This window comes from Penicillium cataractarum (genome assembly GCF_028827025.1).
Source record: "Penicillium cataractarum strain IBT 29864 chromosome Unknown utg000005l, whole genome shotgun sequence".
In the NCBI taxonomy this organism is placed as follows: domain Eukaryota; kingdom Fungi; phylum Ascomycota; class Eurotiomycetes; order Eurotiales; family Aspergillaceae; genus Penicillium; species Penicillium cataractarum.
Window position 1 is genome coordinate 1,759,722 of NW_026622741.1, and position 15,451 is coordinate 1,775,172.

Consider the following 15,451-nt stretch of genomic DNA (forward strand, 5'->3'; position numbering starts at 1 on the left):
AATAACTGAAGAACATCTACCTGTATATATGCATAAACCAAGAAGAAGTCCGAAACGGAGATCAAATAAATGGCAGGATCAATTTCGAATCATGGTCGCCACCAGTGTGAACAACGTGATTTCCCACATTCTCATTGTTGATCGATGCTGGTGGGATTTTGTCCGTCTCTGGGTAGCACATATCATGACCTGAGACCCGAAGCATGATACCTTCGCCAGGTGCAAAGATCATGCCCATGGGCCAGAATGTGATCTCAAGCTTAGCGACTGACCCTGGGCGAACAGGTTCGCGCCGATCGTGTTGGTAGAACACTTCTTGCTGAGTAGACAACTCCTCAACCTTTGTGCATGAATGCGAGGCACGTAGGAAGCCCTGCGGCCCCAAAGCCTTAGCCGTGTTCACGTTCGGAACCTTCTCGATTTCCACCGGGCACGGATAGTTAAGATGCTCTAAGGGGTTTCCATCTTTCGAGATCTTTCTAATCTGTACCGCGACGTCAAAATCATCATGCTCCTTGCATGACATCCAGAGTTCTGCTTTAGCATAGCCAGCAAGCTCGGTATAATCATGGAAATAAAAAATAAAATCCTAATCTCGGGTGGTTAGATTTGAAAGTGTGGATGTCGAGATATAAACATACCGAGGTGGCCTCCATATCTTTGCCAGAATGCGAGCAAGAAGAGATATTAGAAGGTTTGTCAACTTGAAGCGTCTTGGTTGAAGCATTCAAGAATAGCGTCTTCAGGCTCTGACGAGGCACAGGCCAGTCAGATTCCGGTCGTTCGCGTACAGTCGGGATCAGGCCACCTCCAGCTTCAAACCCGAGTAGAGATAGGCGGACCTTCGGCGTGGTCAGCTCCCAGTCATTGTCAATACCTTTCAAAAATCGATCAAAGTATTTCTGAAGATCATCGACCATGTCCGGTCGATACAGATCGTACCATTCCTGATATGGATGGACACGTAGCCACTTTTTAGATGACTTTGCGGTCCGGAATGTATGGAAAGCGCCGCGACTATGAAGCTGGGACGAATAAGACGCAACAACGTAAATCGGAACCTTGATATTCACGGTGTTGATATATTTGCTCTCCCAATATTCATCGAAGAGCGGCCGCTTATCAATCATCGCGGGCATATTCTCAGCTGAATTTGGACCAGCGAATCCAGCGAGAAGGAATTTATGGAGACCGGGGTTGTGTTTTCTCCCCCCCGAACGAGAGAGTCGCGATAGATATCGTTTCGACCTTCCCATGGTGCTAGGGCTTTGAGAGCCGGATGTTCTAGACGAGACCCAAAGTTGATCTGGGAGATTGCCAACCACGAGTTGCCGGCCATACCGACGGAGCCATTACACCATGGTTGGTTGGCGATCCACTCAATAGTGTCATAGATGTCTTCCGCCTCTTGCTGCCCCCAGAAAACTAGATTTCCTTCCGATCGACCGGCGCCGCGAGCATCGATGTTTACAATGGCGTACCCACGATGCATCCACTCAGCGGGATCAGGACCCTCGAACTTTTCGTAACCGGACGTCTGATCCAATCTCAGACCAACTCGGAAAGGGGCCATGTTTTCATACTGCTGAACTCCGGTTCCAGTCTTGCCATATGGGCTCCAGGGTAAGATTGCCGGGACTGGGTGCTTTTGATCTGAGCCAACGGGACGGAATATGTCGGCGTAGATCGTAATGCCGTCTCGCATCCGAATCGCGACATCTTGTTCAAAAATGGTTTCAATTGGAAATGCTCGGCGTCCGGGTGAGCGAGTGTGACCCTGCCCTAGGATAGTGGATCCAGATTGAGAAGGTTCGTAGATAAACCGAGGGTGCTCTTCTGGTGTAGGCAGAGGAAACCACTCCAAGTCCGGGAAGCGGGACTTGAGTTCTTCAGTAGTGGATGGCATATTGACAGGAGAAATGAAGTTGACCAAGTTAGGAGCAGAAATCATTCCACAATCCTGTGGCCTGAGTCATTTATATCACCTTTCGACTACCCAGATGGATGTGGGGTCCCAGATAGAATTCACATAACACACGTCGCCGTGGGGAGTGGGATGGGGGAGGGGGGCGATGGCGAATAGAGAGTAGATCGTCACAGGATGGGACAGACTCGGGCTCGGCCATTCTTCATGGGCCGAGCACGTTTGCTTGATAACAAACCGCCGGTAGCTGATTCGCCTTGTGGCATGGCGGGGTGAGAAGTGGATGAACATGAGAAACGGGGAAACGGGGAAACGGGGTGGCAAGAGGCACGTTTCGACACCCCATCACTTATCCGTGCCCTCCGGTCCTACTATCTCCGACGCCCCCATGCCATACGCGGAGCGGTATGGGTGGGCAGTAAGGCACCGATAGGAGTTTGTGGGGCCCCAGATTTCCCCGTATCAGTCCTGGAGGAACGGCGTACTCCCCACAACCAGCCGAGAAGCTTGGGACTCTAAACTGGGAGGGGCTCCTATAAGATGCCCCTCGTTCTTGATCGAATACTGCGAGTCTTTATTCAAGATTACTCTCCTGGCTATCCACTATTGCGAGCAGACGCCTTTTCAATATGCCTTCAAACGAATCTTTCAGTCACTCTTCGCCGCCGACGGATACGCCGGCGAATTGGGTTTCTATTCTTGAACAGCCTTTGTTCACACCCCGAAAGCTTCGTCTGGTCTGCATTGGTGCAGGGTTTTCGGGCTTGATTCTTGCTCACAAGATCAAACATGAGCTAAAGATGGACGATATGATCGATCTTCAAATTTATGAGAAGAACCCTGAGATCGGGGGCACCTGGTTCGAGAATCGATACCCAGGAGCTGCCTGGTAAGTCATGCTCCAGTCGCCTACTTTTCTGATACCACTCATTGTTCCTGGCCTAACCTGAATCATTAGTGACGTCCCAGCACGTTAGTCACCTCTTTATTCCTCCCCCTCCCTTCTTGGCTATTGGACTGATATGCAAAATTTAGATGTTTACGTATTTCCATTTGAACCCAACCCAAACTGGTCGTCCTTTTACGTTCACGGTCCAGAGATTTGGCAATACATGAAAGACACTGCTGTCAAGTGGGGACTTGAGAAGTTTGTCTCATTCAATTCTCGGGTCAACGAGACCGTTTGGGATGATGAAGTTGGTAAATGGAAAATCAAAGTCGATTATTCGGGAAATACAATCTCCGACGAATGCGACGTTTTGGTCAATGCCTCTGGCTTTTTGAAGTCAGTTTCTCCATTTCCGCTGGTCCATTCTTCTCAGGATGCTAAATATTATGTTATTGTAGCAAATGGTCATGGCCCACTATCGAAGGACTTGAAGATTTCAAAGGAAAGCGTCTTCATACCGCTGCTTGGTTAGTACCTCCCTTATGATTCATCGGCATTCATAGCAAGAATTGCTCACATTCGGTCTAGGGATGAGTCGTATGATTGGACAGGTAAGAGAGTAGCCATTATTGGCAATGGATCCTCTGCGATTCAACTCCTTCCAGAAATTCAACGAACCGCCAAGGAAGTTGTCAACTACATTCGCAATCCAACTTGGATCGCTACAAACTATCTTCAAGAGTTCGCCGAAAACGGAAAGTTTGTTTACACAGAGGAAAAGAAGAAGGAACTTCGAGAGAATCCTGAAATGCTTTTCGAAATGCGCAAAAAGTTGGAGCATGGGTGAGCATTGAGTATACATACTCCCAGAAGATCCAAGCTAACTCTGGTATTAGATTCAACCAGTTCTTCCATTCGATGATTGATGGAACTCCTGCACAAAAGGCAATGGATCAAACCTATCGCAAGAAGATGGAAGATGCTCTTGGAGGCAATCCCGAACTTATCCAGCGATTGGTCCCCGAATTCAATGTCGGCTGTCGGCGTCTGACTCCTGGGGACGGTTATCTCGACGCATTGCACGAAAAGAATGTTCGTGTTGAGTTGACCCCCATCTCTCGGATCACCGAGACGGGAATTGCCACCGAAAATGGCCCAGAGGACTATGACCTGATCGTGTGTGCCACTGGATTCGATGTCAGCTTCCGTCCTTCGTGGAACCTTGTGGGGCGAAATGGCGTGAAACTATCAGATGCATGGAAGGTGGAGCCCAAGGGGTATTTCGGAATGTGTGCTGCTGACATGCCCAACTATTTTATCTATGCTGGTCCGAATTCCCCCGTTGCACACGGTGTTCTCATGGGATCCATGGATGCGATGACTTTGTATATCCTGAAATGGTGCCGGAAGATCGCCACGGAAGATATCAAGTATGTTGCTAAACCTTCCAACAAAACTTTTGAAATTGCTAACTAATTTCCCATAGATCTATTACTGTGAAGCCTGAAGTGGTAGACGACCTGAGCGTTTGGTCTCAAGAATTCCTCAAACGAACCGTATGGGCCGGAGAGTGCCGAAGCTGGTATAAGAACAGCAATACCAAGGGAAATATCACAGCTCTCCATGCCGGTAGCGTCATCCATTACAGAGGTTCGTTAATCATTGTTCTCTACCCAGTTCTCCAATATACTAACTCAAATATCAGAAATGCTTCATGACCTACGGGGCGAGGACTTCGACATCAAGTATAGGTCACGAAATGAGTTCCGATTCCTCGGAAATGGATTCACGCAAAGAGATGCTAATGGGGACGATCTTGCATACTACCTTAAGCGATAGATCTACATGAAACGTCATTCAAGTTCATCATTTTTGTTAAACTCCTCGATTCTCTGCACACAATTTTGGAAACATGTAAGCGTGGGCCTCTACCTGTCCAAACGCCGCTCTTTTTTTAAATGAACCAAAGATCGAGGAAGTATAGAACTAGTAGCTTTGATTTGAGTTGATTTGATTATTATTCAATGTCGCCAACCCAAGAAAGGTTCCGTCGATGGGCATCTGAAGTACCACAACAGGTCACTCATCCCAGAGTAACCCGGATGGCCTCAACCGTGCATCTTCCCTAAGTTCTTTCCTTCAGATGGACGGTGAGGCAGCGGACACTAGGACGTTTGTAGACGGTATTGAACTTGAAGATGCGGTAGACAGCCTCGGACAAAGAAAGGTAGCGGGCGTTTACATGGTCAGTAAACTCATCCACCTCGTCTAGGAGAGCATCCGTGTGGGTATCATGGAGGGCCCGGACACCAAAGCACACCCGATCGAGTCCCTTGAATGGATCCTTAAAGGGGTACAGGAAGATCGTCGCTGTTGAGCACACGTCCACGTAGATATGGCAGTCGATTAGGTGCACAAGGGCAGGGATATGAGGGGTCACCCATCGATCTTCCTGGTTGCATCGGCAGTAGCGGACACGACTGAGATCATCCATGTAAGTTTGGTGGTTGATAGGCTGAGGGTACTCATAAATGCAACGGCCGTACCGGTTGCAGCGTGACGTGGGCTAGTCTAAGTGGTTCTGAGAGTGCATATACAATCTGTAGATCACCGCATGTAGGACAGGGTACTCCTCGGAACCTGGTAACTCGGCGTAGATAAAGCCGTCCAGCTGGGCCAAGGGCAATTCATGCTAAAGTTTAATGATTAGATGGGCGTGTGGCAGACCCCGTTTCCGAAACTCTATTACGTATATCTCGTACAGAAGACCTCTAAATCTCTTCCTCAAAAGGCCTTCGGCTCGAAGAGGCGTCCGTGAAATGCACAGCACACCACCGCCAAGATGTCTGTGAAATGTTGGCCGGGAAGCAACTGGGACTGAATCTCAGGCCGGTTGGGGTTGGTTGTCATAGTGAGAAAGAGAGAAGGCTTAGCCAACTGTCTGGCGATCGCGAGGGAGTCGGTCACCTGGTCTGAAGCCTAGGCCCGAGACCCCATGAAGCCGGCAGGGATCTTGTTCTCGAAGAGATCAAGGGTTTTGGGGTTCGGTACCTCATCTATGGCTGCGGCTTGCAACCGTCGGTCTAGCTTGAGATAGTGCAAACGCTCATCTTTCGTCCGCGAGAACATGTCCACTGTATATTCACACGCCAGACGGCTGAAGACGTGCGTGTGGTTCGGCCAGGAATAAGTGGCGGAACTATTGGATCTGCGTGCAGGGTAGGCTTTTGTAGGACTCATCGAGACAGCTCCAGTGAGCCATGTGGGAAAAGGAGCGGCTATTGCAGTGGCTCACACTGATAGGACAGGGAAGGAACGAAGCGTGGCTAACGGCCTCTTTTCGGGTAAAAATAACCTATCGCGGGGCCACCTGGTGGAGTTTGTCCGGGATGATAACTGCAGCCAGTTCTCCGCCCACAGGAAGGATGGAGAGTTCGACAGCGAGAGCGGCTGTGTAGTCCGAAACCTGGCTGATGGTGTGCCGCAGGGTTCGCCGTTTCGATTAACGCGGGCGAGAGAATTTTCGAATTCCATATAGAACGTCCTCGGGGATGTCAAGCTCCATCGCCCGCACACCACATTCCGTTTCAACATAGAGGGACCAATGCATGCTATGTCCAGGCTCAGCCACGTCGAGTAAACGGTGGTAGACGCGGCCCTCTATGACCACATTCGCCATACCCTAATGAACGAACTGGCTGGTGGTCCCGATAGCGGAGAAGGCAAACAGATTGTTCAGCTGACGACTCATGGCAGAGATATAGCCTTGGTGTCGGTGTAGCAAAGGCTGTATAACTAGGTCAAGTGGTAGCAAGCGAGGCAACCATTGCCGGCCTGGTCAGTATTGGCCGCTGTACAGCACCAGCCGTCCGTCTCAGTGGAGAGGAGTAGGGTGGTACAGAAGGAACATATCTTCGACCAGTTCTGGCGGAAATGAGAAGTCTGCGCCTGACAGAGCCGCTCGCGCCATAGCGCGGTCGATAAGGTAGCTCGCGGTGGGCGAATATAAGGAAGGGCAGGTTGGTCATTATTGGTAAGAGTGAATGATCGTTGGTGTCGTCAATTTCGAGTTTTTTTCCCTGGCAACTATCGCAGGTCCTATATCGAGTTGACGACCAAGGGCGCACGCAGTGGGAGCAGACGCCTGCCAGATGGGGACCGGGGGGGGGGGGGGGGGGGGGGACGCAGTCAACCTGGGCGGGTGAGTGGGAGGTGGAACTTGTCCTCCTGACGGCGACCTGCGATCCTGACATCGCGACCAGCAGACTCGGGCTCGGCCCCGGCATCGATCACACATCCGATGTTGAGAAGGCCGCCATGGAAGTGCACACCTGGAGTAGAACAGCTTTTGACTTGAAAGATCGGTGGCCATAAGCGACAGCCCGAAGCGATAGAGCACCGTTTCTGCAAGGAGCGGCGAGGCAGTAGGCATGGTCTTTATATTAAGCAGAGGCCAAGACCAGGCAGTATATTCCAAGGAGGGGCACACTAGCGGGTGCAGTCCCAGATTGGACCTACAAGGCCAGCGCACGAAGACTAAAGCCGAGCACAGCAGCAACAGTGGTGCAGAGAGCAGGGATCACCTATGGAGCTGAAAGGACGCGAGGAAACAAATGCGAACAAATGCGAAAACACGTGAGGACACAGCACGGGAGATCAAGTCAACATGGGGCTAGACAATCTATATAACTTTCTTACAACTGCCTCACGAGAGTCAGTTGCTTGACTCTGTAGCTACCTTGTCATTGCTCATGCACTCAAGACTCGATTTCCTCCCTCCACCCTTCCCTCCGTACATAGAAACCATTGCAATACAGACCCATTGCCTCCCTAATAGGGAGCGCGGACCGGCCTTATCTGACGCTACAGTCTAAGACCGCAGCGACAGGTGACCAGTTACGGCCAAAATACTGTCTCTTGTCCTCTTGACTGCGTGAGGTTACTAATAAATGTAGGTAAAGCTGAATTTGAACCTGCTTGTCAATTTACTTTCATCCTCTTTCTCTTCTTTTAACCTCGATCAATAGGGATCACAAAGCATTTACTCTACTGGCCTATACTCACCTTTAGTAAATCGCCGTCCATTCGTTTCAATGCTTATATAAAGTTCCAGAAAGCAAGACTGAATTTTAACCAAAAACAGACATAATAAGGGTACTAGGACCATTATCAAGTGATATTTGAAAGTGGAAGGGGTCACGTTAAGCCTAGGCATGTAACCGCGTGACAATCGATGCTTTAGGTGCATACGAGGGTCATCCTATGGGCGCGAGCAAGTGACTTCCAATTTCTTGGTGATATCGAAGAACAACTGTATCACCCAGGTACACAGAGCTATATATGATTCACAGCTTTTTAGGGGCCTCTGACTTTGCACCTAATCCTTCAACGACCGCAGGGTGTGACTTTAAATTGGTCAACCAGGCATACACATTGGGGAAATCCTTCTCCAAATCGATGCAATCGGCGGCCACCCATGTGACAACCTCGAACCAGGGGACAAAAACAATATCCGCGTAGCTGTATTTATCGTTCACGAGGTATTTGCGTCCCTCCAAAAATCCATTCAGAACCCCCGACACGCGGCGAATTTCGTTGATGTATCGATCAACAGCAGACTGAATCTGCTCCTTGTGGTGAATTTTGAACCACACTGCCTGACCGAAATACGGGCCCTGGCCCGATGCTTGGAAATGAACCCATTGCTTTGCTTGGTAGAACTCGGCGCTGTCAGGTTCGAAGCTGATTTTTCTCTCCGTGTCGTATTTTGCAACCAGATATTCGATGATTGCTCCAGACTCCCATAGCGTGATTTTTGTGTTTGGATCGTAAATCGCAGGAACCCGCCCGTTCGGGTTGATACTCTCATAAGCAGGCTGCTTCATCTCAGAAAATTCAAGAAACTTGATTTCATAAGGGATTTCTAGTTCTTCGAGAACCATAACCACCTTTTTGGGGTTCGGGCCAGCATGGTGACCGTATAGAGTGATGGGCATCATGGTCGCAATTGAAAAAAAGAAATAAGAAAGTCGTGTGGATGAGACACAGGAAGGTGTGGATGGTGAGATAAGCCACGGATTCCGGCGGAATTTAATGCGTGTTTTCTAGGATCCTCGCTACCTCGGAGCGTGATTAGTGAATTGCGCGAGCCTTACAAAGGCCCTCAAGCCTTAGTCTAACTCGCAGGCGCTGGTTGAATGGTTCAATTCACGTTCGAAGTTAGAGTTCACCATTTGTCCGGACGCGTATGGCCGAGATTAGTCACCTCTCGGTCTTCGGTCCTCGATGACTATGTCATGACTCATGACCGAGCCGCCGTTCAAGCCACCACTTTTCAAGCCGCCACTTTCATCGACATATATTTAAGGGTCTGAAAAATCGACATTGGATATTGAGGACTTCCGAGCCCCACATTCTCTAAACAGTTCTGATCACCATGTCGACGAATAACCTCGCCTTTACCGCTCCCCTTAACCCAGATGGGGCTACTCCAGTTCTCAACAAAGACCAAATCTGGGCCGGCCTACTTCTCAAGATTGAATCTGCCGAGTCATTCGTTCCGAAAGCTATCGAGTCGACTACTGTGATCTCAAAGTCTGCAGATCAATCTTCAGGAAATCCGGTGACTGTCCGGGAGGTGATATTCCGAGACGACAAGCGCAAAGTTCGAGAAACAGTGACAGCATATGAGCCTACGCAAGTGATTTTCGTCCAGCCCAATGGAAGTTCAATCGCAAACATAGTCAGTGAGGATGCTGACGGGAAGCTCTACATGACTTACACCTTTGAATGGAGACATCCCGGAGCTTCAAAAGCTGAGCTTGCAACTTTCATGGAGAGAGAGAAGAGAATGAGCAAGATGGCAGTCGAGGGAACCATTACTGCTTTGAGGGAAATGGTCAAGAGTGGCAAGCTTTGACCAGACCTGATCTACAAATACGATGTAACTATCTACATAGAGTAAGCTAGGACTCGCATGATTCATTGTATATTATTAGTATCCAAAATGTTCTAAATTCGCCCTAAAGGATATACGCTTTGATCCATCGACTCAAATAGACACTGGGAGGACACGCATCCAGATACTATCGAGGGGACAGAATGCACAAATTTCAGATTTAGCTTGCCATGTTGCATCGTGAAACCACTTAAACCACCCGGTTATGCTCTACATTACTGCGCTTGCCTGAAAATCCCTTTTTACCACATTGGAAGGGTGCGTATCCATAATTTTCGCTAGCCTCGCAAGCCTCTCAAGGGTTTGTGATAACGAAATGCCGAGGATTCGCTACAACTGAAGGCATGGCGGATAACCCGATAGGAAATAACACCTTGGCTAACTCGTTCCAAGGATTATGGTTTCGATGATTATCGGCAGTTGACGCAGGGAATTTGACAGCTTGCTTAGTGATTCGGCGATTCGGTGATTCGGTAAAGCGAATATGAAGTGCTCGGTCTTACTTTTGTTCCCGATTGGGCCGAGCGAGGTAGAATATCGGCAGTCCGACTTCCCGATGACAAAGCAAAGCGTGAACAATGCATGGGATCTGTTTCTCTGTTTTAAGTGTAGGTCGCTATCCTAGATCGTCATCCCTTTCCGATTCTAATTCGATCACAATGAGCACGATTACCGTTGGTATTGCTGGTATCACGGGCAAATTCGCCCGTTGCGTGGCAGCCCACCTACTCAAAAACCCACAAGTCATAATTAAAGGTTATTGTCGAGACCCAGCAAAGCTATCCGCTTCCCTCCGTGCTTCTCCAAGGGTCAATGTCACCCAAGGCCAATCCGACGACGAAAAAGCTTTGAGAGCATTTGCTAAGGGCAATGATGTGGTCATCTGCTGCTACCTTGGCGACCATAACCTTATGATCAATGGCCAGAAATCGCTTATTGATGCGTGTGAGTCAGAGGGAGTACCCCGCTATGTAGCCAGTGATTACAGCCTCGACTTTACGAAGTTGGAGCTCGGAAAACTTCCCGCCAAGGATCCTATGAAATATGTCAAGCAATATTTGGAAACCAAGAGGGTTCAGGGAGTTCATGTCCTGATTGGTATTTTCATGGAAACGTTTTTCACCACATTCTTTAATGTCTGGAAGCCTCGGGAGAAAGCGTTTTCCTACTGGGGAACTGGGGAAGAGATTTGGGAGTCTACCTCTTACGATAATGCGGCCCAGTATGTCGCAGCTGTTGCCCAAGACAAAGCTGCAGTCGGAGTCCACAGATGTGAGTAACAGCATTCGTTTTTATCTGAAGATTCATCTTGGTACTAACCAAGATAGTCCTCGGCGACCGTAAAACCATCCGAGAGATTGCTAGCGCTTTCGAAAAGCAATATGGGGTGAAGCCATGGTTGCATAACCTTGGTACTCTGGATGAACTTCATAGCTACATGCACAAGGTCAGAGAAGCTGACACTGAAAATTCCATGGCTTGGATTCCTCCGTAAGTGATAAGGGTCCAGTTCCACATTAGGGGCAAAAGATATCTAATATAGCCTCCGTCGCTCAGATTCTATCAGTACTATTGCAACAATGGACAGGCTTATTTGAACCCAGAAATTGACCCTTCGGAGCATACCGAAATTCCACGCCTGGGGTTCGCCGATTTCTTTGAGCGCCATTCCCAGGAATCTCTTTCTACTGCAGCTTGGGGCGTCGGATCGGAAAATTGAGGCATCATCTCGACTTTATATAGAGCTGTTGGCGATCTATTCCTGTGGTCCTGAGAGTTCAAATCTGTCAAACGGGAGTGGGATATCAATACCACGAGGAGCCACTGGAGGAGACTGTGGCAGGTTCACAGGTGATAGGAATTTACTGCTGAGATTGAATATACGCCACGTGACGGGCCTAGCACCTATTTAAAAAGCTTTGTTTCCCTCATAAGACTTCCGAATATCAGAATCGTTTTCCAAAATCTCTCGCCATGAACAGGAATACACGATTTCCTCGCTAGTTTTGCATGGCAATCAGCACTAGAAAACTGCACTGTAACGCGCTTAGCATTGTACGGGATGTTTCGGTCTCTGCACGGGAAAAGACCACCGCACCTTGCGGTCTTTGGTCCTTGGGACCGCGGGGCGGTGCTGCGGTCCTGCAAACAAGACAAACATGCACTATCACATATAGGCAAGTTTTATGAAAATTTCGTCTGTTTTAGAAGTGTATCGGAAGGTTTATTATGTGGTTTGTTTATCTAAAATATACACTGTTATATTGCTATATATAGAGATATCTAGTTAATACATAATATATCCGTCTAGTCCGGTTAGAAAAAACAGAGATTTTTAATGTAATCAATTTTTGGCGTTTGCTGTTGAAAATGGTAGTGCTCCTATGACAAACATAAATATACTTAAATATAGGTGGTCCACCAGTACCTATTACTATATGCTACTGCATACTTTTTGCCATCATATTGGCCTAATATATTAGTATTTTCTATGGATCTATGGAAATTTCATCCAGAATACGAATATTTCTTGTAGATAGTAGTATATGCTACTATATAACGTGTGACGCGTATATATTACACATTATTATTAAGGTAAATATCCAGCCAAAATAGGTAATTCTTGGCATAATTATGCAATTGAGGTTTCACCACGATGCGGTCCTAATTAACCTCTAATTTTAGGACAGCAGGACCGCACCATGCAGATGTTATGAAACCAGTACTCGGATAGATTGTTGGATTTCTTCGGACAAGAAGAATTTGACGCACTTCCTTGCATACCAGTCCAAGCCATTTTCAATTCTTTCGTCAAAATGCCTTGGTGAAAAGAGCTCGTATCTCCTTTACCCGTACCATAACACTCTATGGACAGTATACGGAACTTTACTCCGTACAGTATTACGATACAACTCCAAACTAGTGTGTCTGTCGCAATTCGCCCCACAACCAAGACTGTCCAATAGGTACTCCAATCGCAAAGCCCCATCCTTGGTTTACTGGGGACCGTGACTGCGATGATGTCACACAGACCAATGAGCTTAACTATAAGTAGTAGACTTGGACCGCCCGCACTCCCAATTATCCTTTACATTCATATCCAGACTTCAGAATGGTGAAGCCAATTGCGATTATTGCCGGTGCGGGCCCTGGAACAGGGAGCGCCGTCGCCCGCCGGTTCGCTCGAGCATACCCGGTCGTTTTGCTTGCCAGATCGCAATCCCTTGATGCTTTGGTCCAAGACATCACGCGAAGCGGTGGTTCTGCAATTGGAATACCCACCGATGTCACCAGCTCCTCAAGCATGAACTCAACCGTGGAGAAAATCAAGGAGAATTTTGGCTCCAATGTTAGTGTCGCAGCGGCGATCTATAACGTTGCGAGCAAGTTCACTCGAAAACCATTCCTGGAACAGACCTCGGAAGATTTCCTAGGAAGTCTGGAGCCTTCGATAAAGGGGGCTTTCAATTTCGCCCAGGCCACGCTACCTTTGATGGTGGGGGCAGAAAATGCACAATATCACCCTACCCTTATTTTCACCGGTACGCCACAGAGAAGTTAAAAACGGACTCACAGAACCTCTCTAATTGAATTCCAAGGCGCGACAGCTGCACTCAAGGGTGGCTCGGGGCTTTCTGGTTTCGCTATGAGCAAGTTTGGAATCAGGGCGTTATCACAGTCCCTCGCGCGCGAATTCGGCCCCAGGGGTGTTCATGTCTCTCACGCCATCATCGACGGCATCATTGATACCGAAAAGACCAAGGAATATAGCCGGGAGATCCCAGATTCCAAAATCGATCCCCAATGGGTAAGTGATCTCGGTACTAATCATAAATAGATTGATATTAATTACCTCTTTCTAGATCGCCGAATCATACTGGTTCCTGCACACCCAGCCCAGAACATCGTTCACGCACGAACTGGACCTTAGGCCATACTCGGAAACATGGTAAACGGGATAGAGGTATTATATCTAGCAACATCCTGCGTATTGTTCTGGGTGGGTCTGGTTGGTGTTTGGGTACGCGATGGTAATTTGTAAGCGTGCCTTGTTTCGTGCGGGAGCAGTCATCTTACTCCTGAAAATTCTCCTTTTGTACCACCTCCCCGACAAGTACTTGTTGGGATAGTGCTTTTTGGAAGCACGAAAAATACGATAAGGGCAGTTATCTTTCGGTCCAAGAAAGCCCGGGACAAATATGCAATTGTCTTGGAGCACCATTCCGTTCTATTATAATATTATCAATACATTCACGTACGGAAAAAATATGGAAATGATATGTACCCAAAGAAAACAAAAAAGCATATCCCATCCGCGACTAAACTAAGAGTGATTTCATTTACCCTCCTTCGCTTTGCAATCACGGAAGAAATCCTCAACCTTTGTCCAAGTCAGCTCTGGATAGCGGGAGTTGTCGATAGGATCGAGTTTGCCAGCGCCAGACATCATATTTGCCATATATTGCATTCCCTGCCAGGCGGGGAACACATCATTTTCACCGCCGAACAGGCGCATGACTCGGATCATGAACTCCATGAATCCAATAGGGCCCATCCAGCTGGGCTTGTATTGCACACCTTGCACCTTGGTTTGCGCGTTGGCGATATCCTGCACGCTGACAATGTCGCTTGCAATGCGGAGGAAGTTAGGAGCAGGGTTCGGGTCAGCGGCCACGGCAGCAGTATAGGCAGCCGTATCAGCCATAGTTGTGAAGTCGAGCAGCTGGGTCAGCTTTCCGATATAAGGGACCTTGTGGCTCTTGTGGTTGATCATAGGTGTGTCGCCAGCCATCAGATCCATGAAGCCACCGTTGAGGATACTGGTCCAGGCAATGCCGGAGTTTCTCAACTGGGCGTGGAATTCACGACGCAGGTCCAAGTTCCTGTTGGATCCTGGCTTGGTTTTGGTGAAATCGAGGGAGAAATCGGATGGGATAAATCGCTGCACCTTGGCAGCCACGGAAGCCTGGAGCAGTTTGCCCTGCAGACTGTGAATAACCTCTCGCAGACCCTGTAGGGTGGAGACAACACATGTAGCGCCGGTAAGCTCGCGAGTGAGGGATGTGACATCACTGAGGTTGACTGGAGTGATGATAACGCCGGCCTCGCGGAGTTTTTGGGTGCGGGATGCATCGGTGTTCGGGCGCACGAGGGCCTTCACAGCCACGCCTCGTTTAATCAGCTCCATCACGACAAGCTGGCCCATTCCACCAGTCGCGCCCACGACTGCAACAAATGGTGAAGCCATTTCAGCTCTGTTTAGAGGCAGAGATGAGGATAATTGATATTATGAGTTGCGGCTTTTTGGATAGAAGATAAGTAGCAAGCCAGATGTGAAAAATATAGATATGGATGGAATATATATATTGAAACCCCTTCAGCAATAAATATCCTTCGTATTGATTAGCTCAATCGCGTACTACGTAGTTCCTACCGTTTCCAATCCGTCGGAGGGCTTAGTCAAGCTCTCACAAATTTGAACCTGAGAGGTTCGCTTTCGGGCATTCGTTATTAGTCATTGTGGCTGGCTGGTAGCCTGCTATTGAAATCGGCCTCGGGGCCTCGGGCCAGACTCACAGGCCGAGGACGTTACCCCTGGCAGCCCAGTGGACCCGGAGGCTCGGACATCGGTCGAAGGAGAGTTTTACATCTAAAACGTTACAGTATGATTATCCAACAC

The 15,451-nt window shown here is 48.5% G+C and overlaps 9 protein-coding genes across 9 annotated transcripts; 4 read left to right on the forward strand and 5 right to left on the reverse strand.

Moving 5' to 3' along the window:
* Positions 1-61: 61 nt before the first annotated feature.
* N7496_006311 (uncharacterized protein) lies at positions 62-1,906 on the reverse strand (the record flags this gene model as incomplete). Its single annotated transcript, XM_056699240.1, has 3 exons — positions 62-589; positions 642-1,147; positions 1,249-1,906. 3 exons carry the CDS (start codon positions 1,904-1,906, stop codon positions 62-64), a joined length of 1,692 nt encoding a protein of 563 aa, XP_056554653.1.
* A 647-nt stretch (positions 1,907-2,553) lies between these two features.
* Positions 2,554-4,652, forward strand: N7496_006312 (flavin-containing monooxygenase; the record flags this gene model as incomplete). Its single annotated transcript, XM_056699241.1, has 8 exons — positions 2,554-2,813; positions 2,883-2,896; positions 2,960-3,209; positions 3,272-3,340; positions 3,402-3,656; positions 3,710-4,243; positions 4,300-4,463; positions 4,519-4,652. 8 exons carry the CDS (start codon positions 2,554-2,556, stop codon positions 4,650-4,652), a joined length of 1,680 nt encoding a protein of 559 aa, XP_056554654.1.
* A 286-nt stretch (positions 4,653-4,938) lies between these two features.
* On the reverse strand, positions 4,939-5,723 carry N7496_006313 (uncharacterized protein; the record flags this gene model as incomplete). Its single annotated transcript, XM_056699242.1, has 2 exons — positions 4,939-5,379; positions 5,646-5,723. 2 exons carry the CDS (start codon positions 5,721-5,723, stop codon positions 4,939-4,941), a joined length of 519 nt encoding a protein of 172 aa, XP_056554655.1.
* Positions 5,724-7,001: 1,278 nt separating this feature from the next.
* Positions 7,002-7,245, reverse strand: N7496_006314 (uncharacterized protein; the record flags this gene model as incomplete). The annotated part of the gene is made up of 2 exons (XM_056699243.1): positions 7,002-7,144; positions 7,167-7,245. 2 exons carry the CDS (start codon positions 7,243-7,245, stop codon positions 7,002-7,004), a joined length of 222 nt encoding a protein of 73 aa, XP_056554656.1.
* A 913-nt stretch (positions 7,246-8,158) lies between these two features.
* Positions 8,159-8,812, reverse strand: N7496_006315 (glutathione S-transferase family protein; the record flags this gene model as incomplete). The annotated part of the gene is made up of 1 exon (XM_056699244.1): positions 8,159-8,812. One exon carries the CDS (start codon positions 8,810-8,812, stop codon positions 8,159-8,161), a length of 654 nt encoding a protein of 217 aa, XP_056554657.1.
* Positions 8,813-9,249: 437 nt separating this feature from the next.
* N7496_006316 (SRPBCC family protein) lies at positions 9,250-9,732 on the forward strand (the record flags this gene model as incomplete). Its single annotated transcript, XM_056699245.1, has 1 exon — positions 9,250-9,732. One exon carries the CDS (start codon positions 9,250-9,252, stop codon positions 9,730-9,732), a length of 483 nt encoding a protein of 160 aa, XP_056554658.1.
* A 698-nt stretch (positions 9,733-10,430) lies between these two features.
* N7496_006317 (NmrA-like family protein) lies at positions 10,431-11,491 on the forward strand (the record flags this gene model as incomplete). The annotated part of the gene is made up of 3 exons (XM_056699246.1): positions 10,431-11,043; positions 11,100-11,262; positions 11,329-11,491. The coding sequence occupies 3 exons, from the start codon at positions 10,431-10,433 to the stop codon at positions 11,489-11,491; spliced, it is 939 nt and encodes a 312-aa protein (XP_056554659.1).
* Positions 11,492-12,883: 1,392 nt separating this feature from the next.
* On the forward strand, positions 12,884-13,724 carry N7496_006318 (uncharacterized protein; the record flags this gene model as incomplete). Its single annotated transcript, XM_056699247.1, has 3 exons — positions 12,884-13,313; positions 13,371-13,579; positions 13,635-13,724. The coding sequence occupies 3 exons, from the start codon at positions 12,884-12,886 to the stop codon at positions 13,722-13,724; spliced, it is 729 nt and encodes a 242-aa protein (XP_056554660.1).
* Positions 13,725-14,107: 383 nt separating this feature from the next.
* Positions 14,108-15,019, reverse strand: N7496_006319 (uncharacterized protein; the record flags this gene model as incomplete). The annotated part of the gene is made up of 1 exon (XM_056699248.1): positions 14,108-15,019. The coding sequence occupies one exon, from the start codon at positions 15,017-15,019 to the stop codon at positions 14,108-14,110; it is 912 nt and encodes a 303-aa protein (XP_056554661.1).
* Between the last annotated feature and the right edge of the window lie 432 nt (positions 15,020-15,451).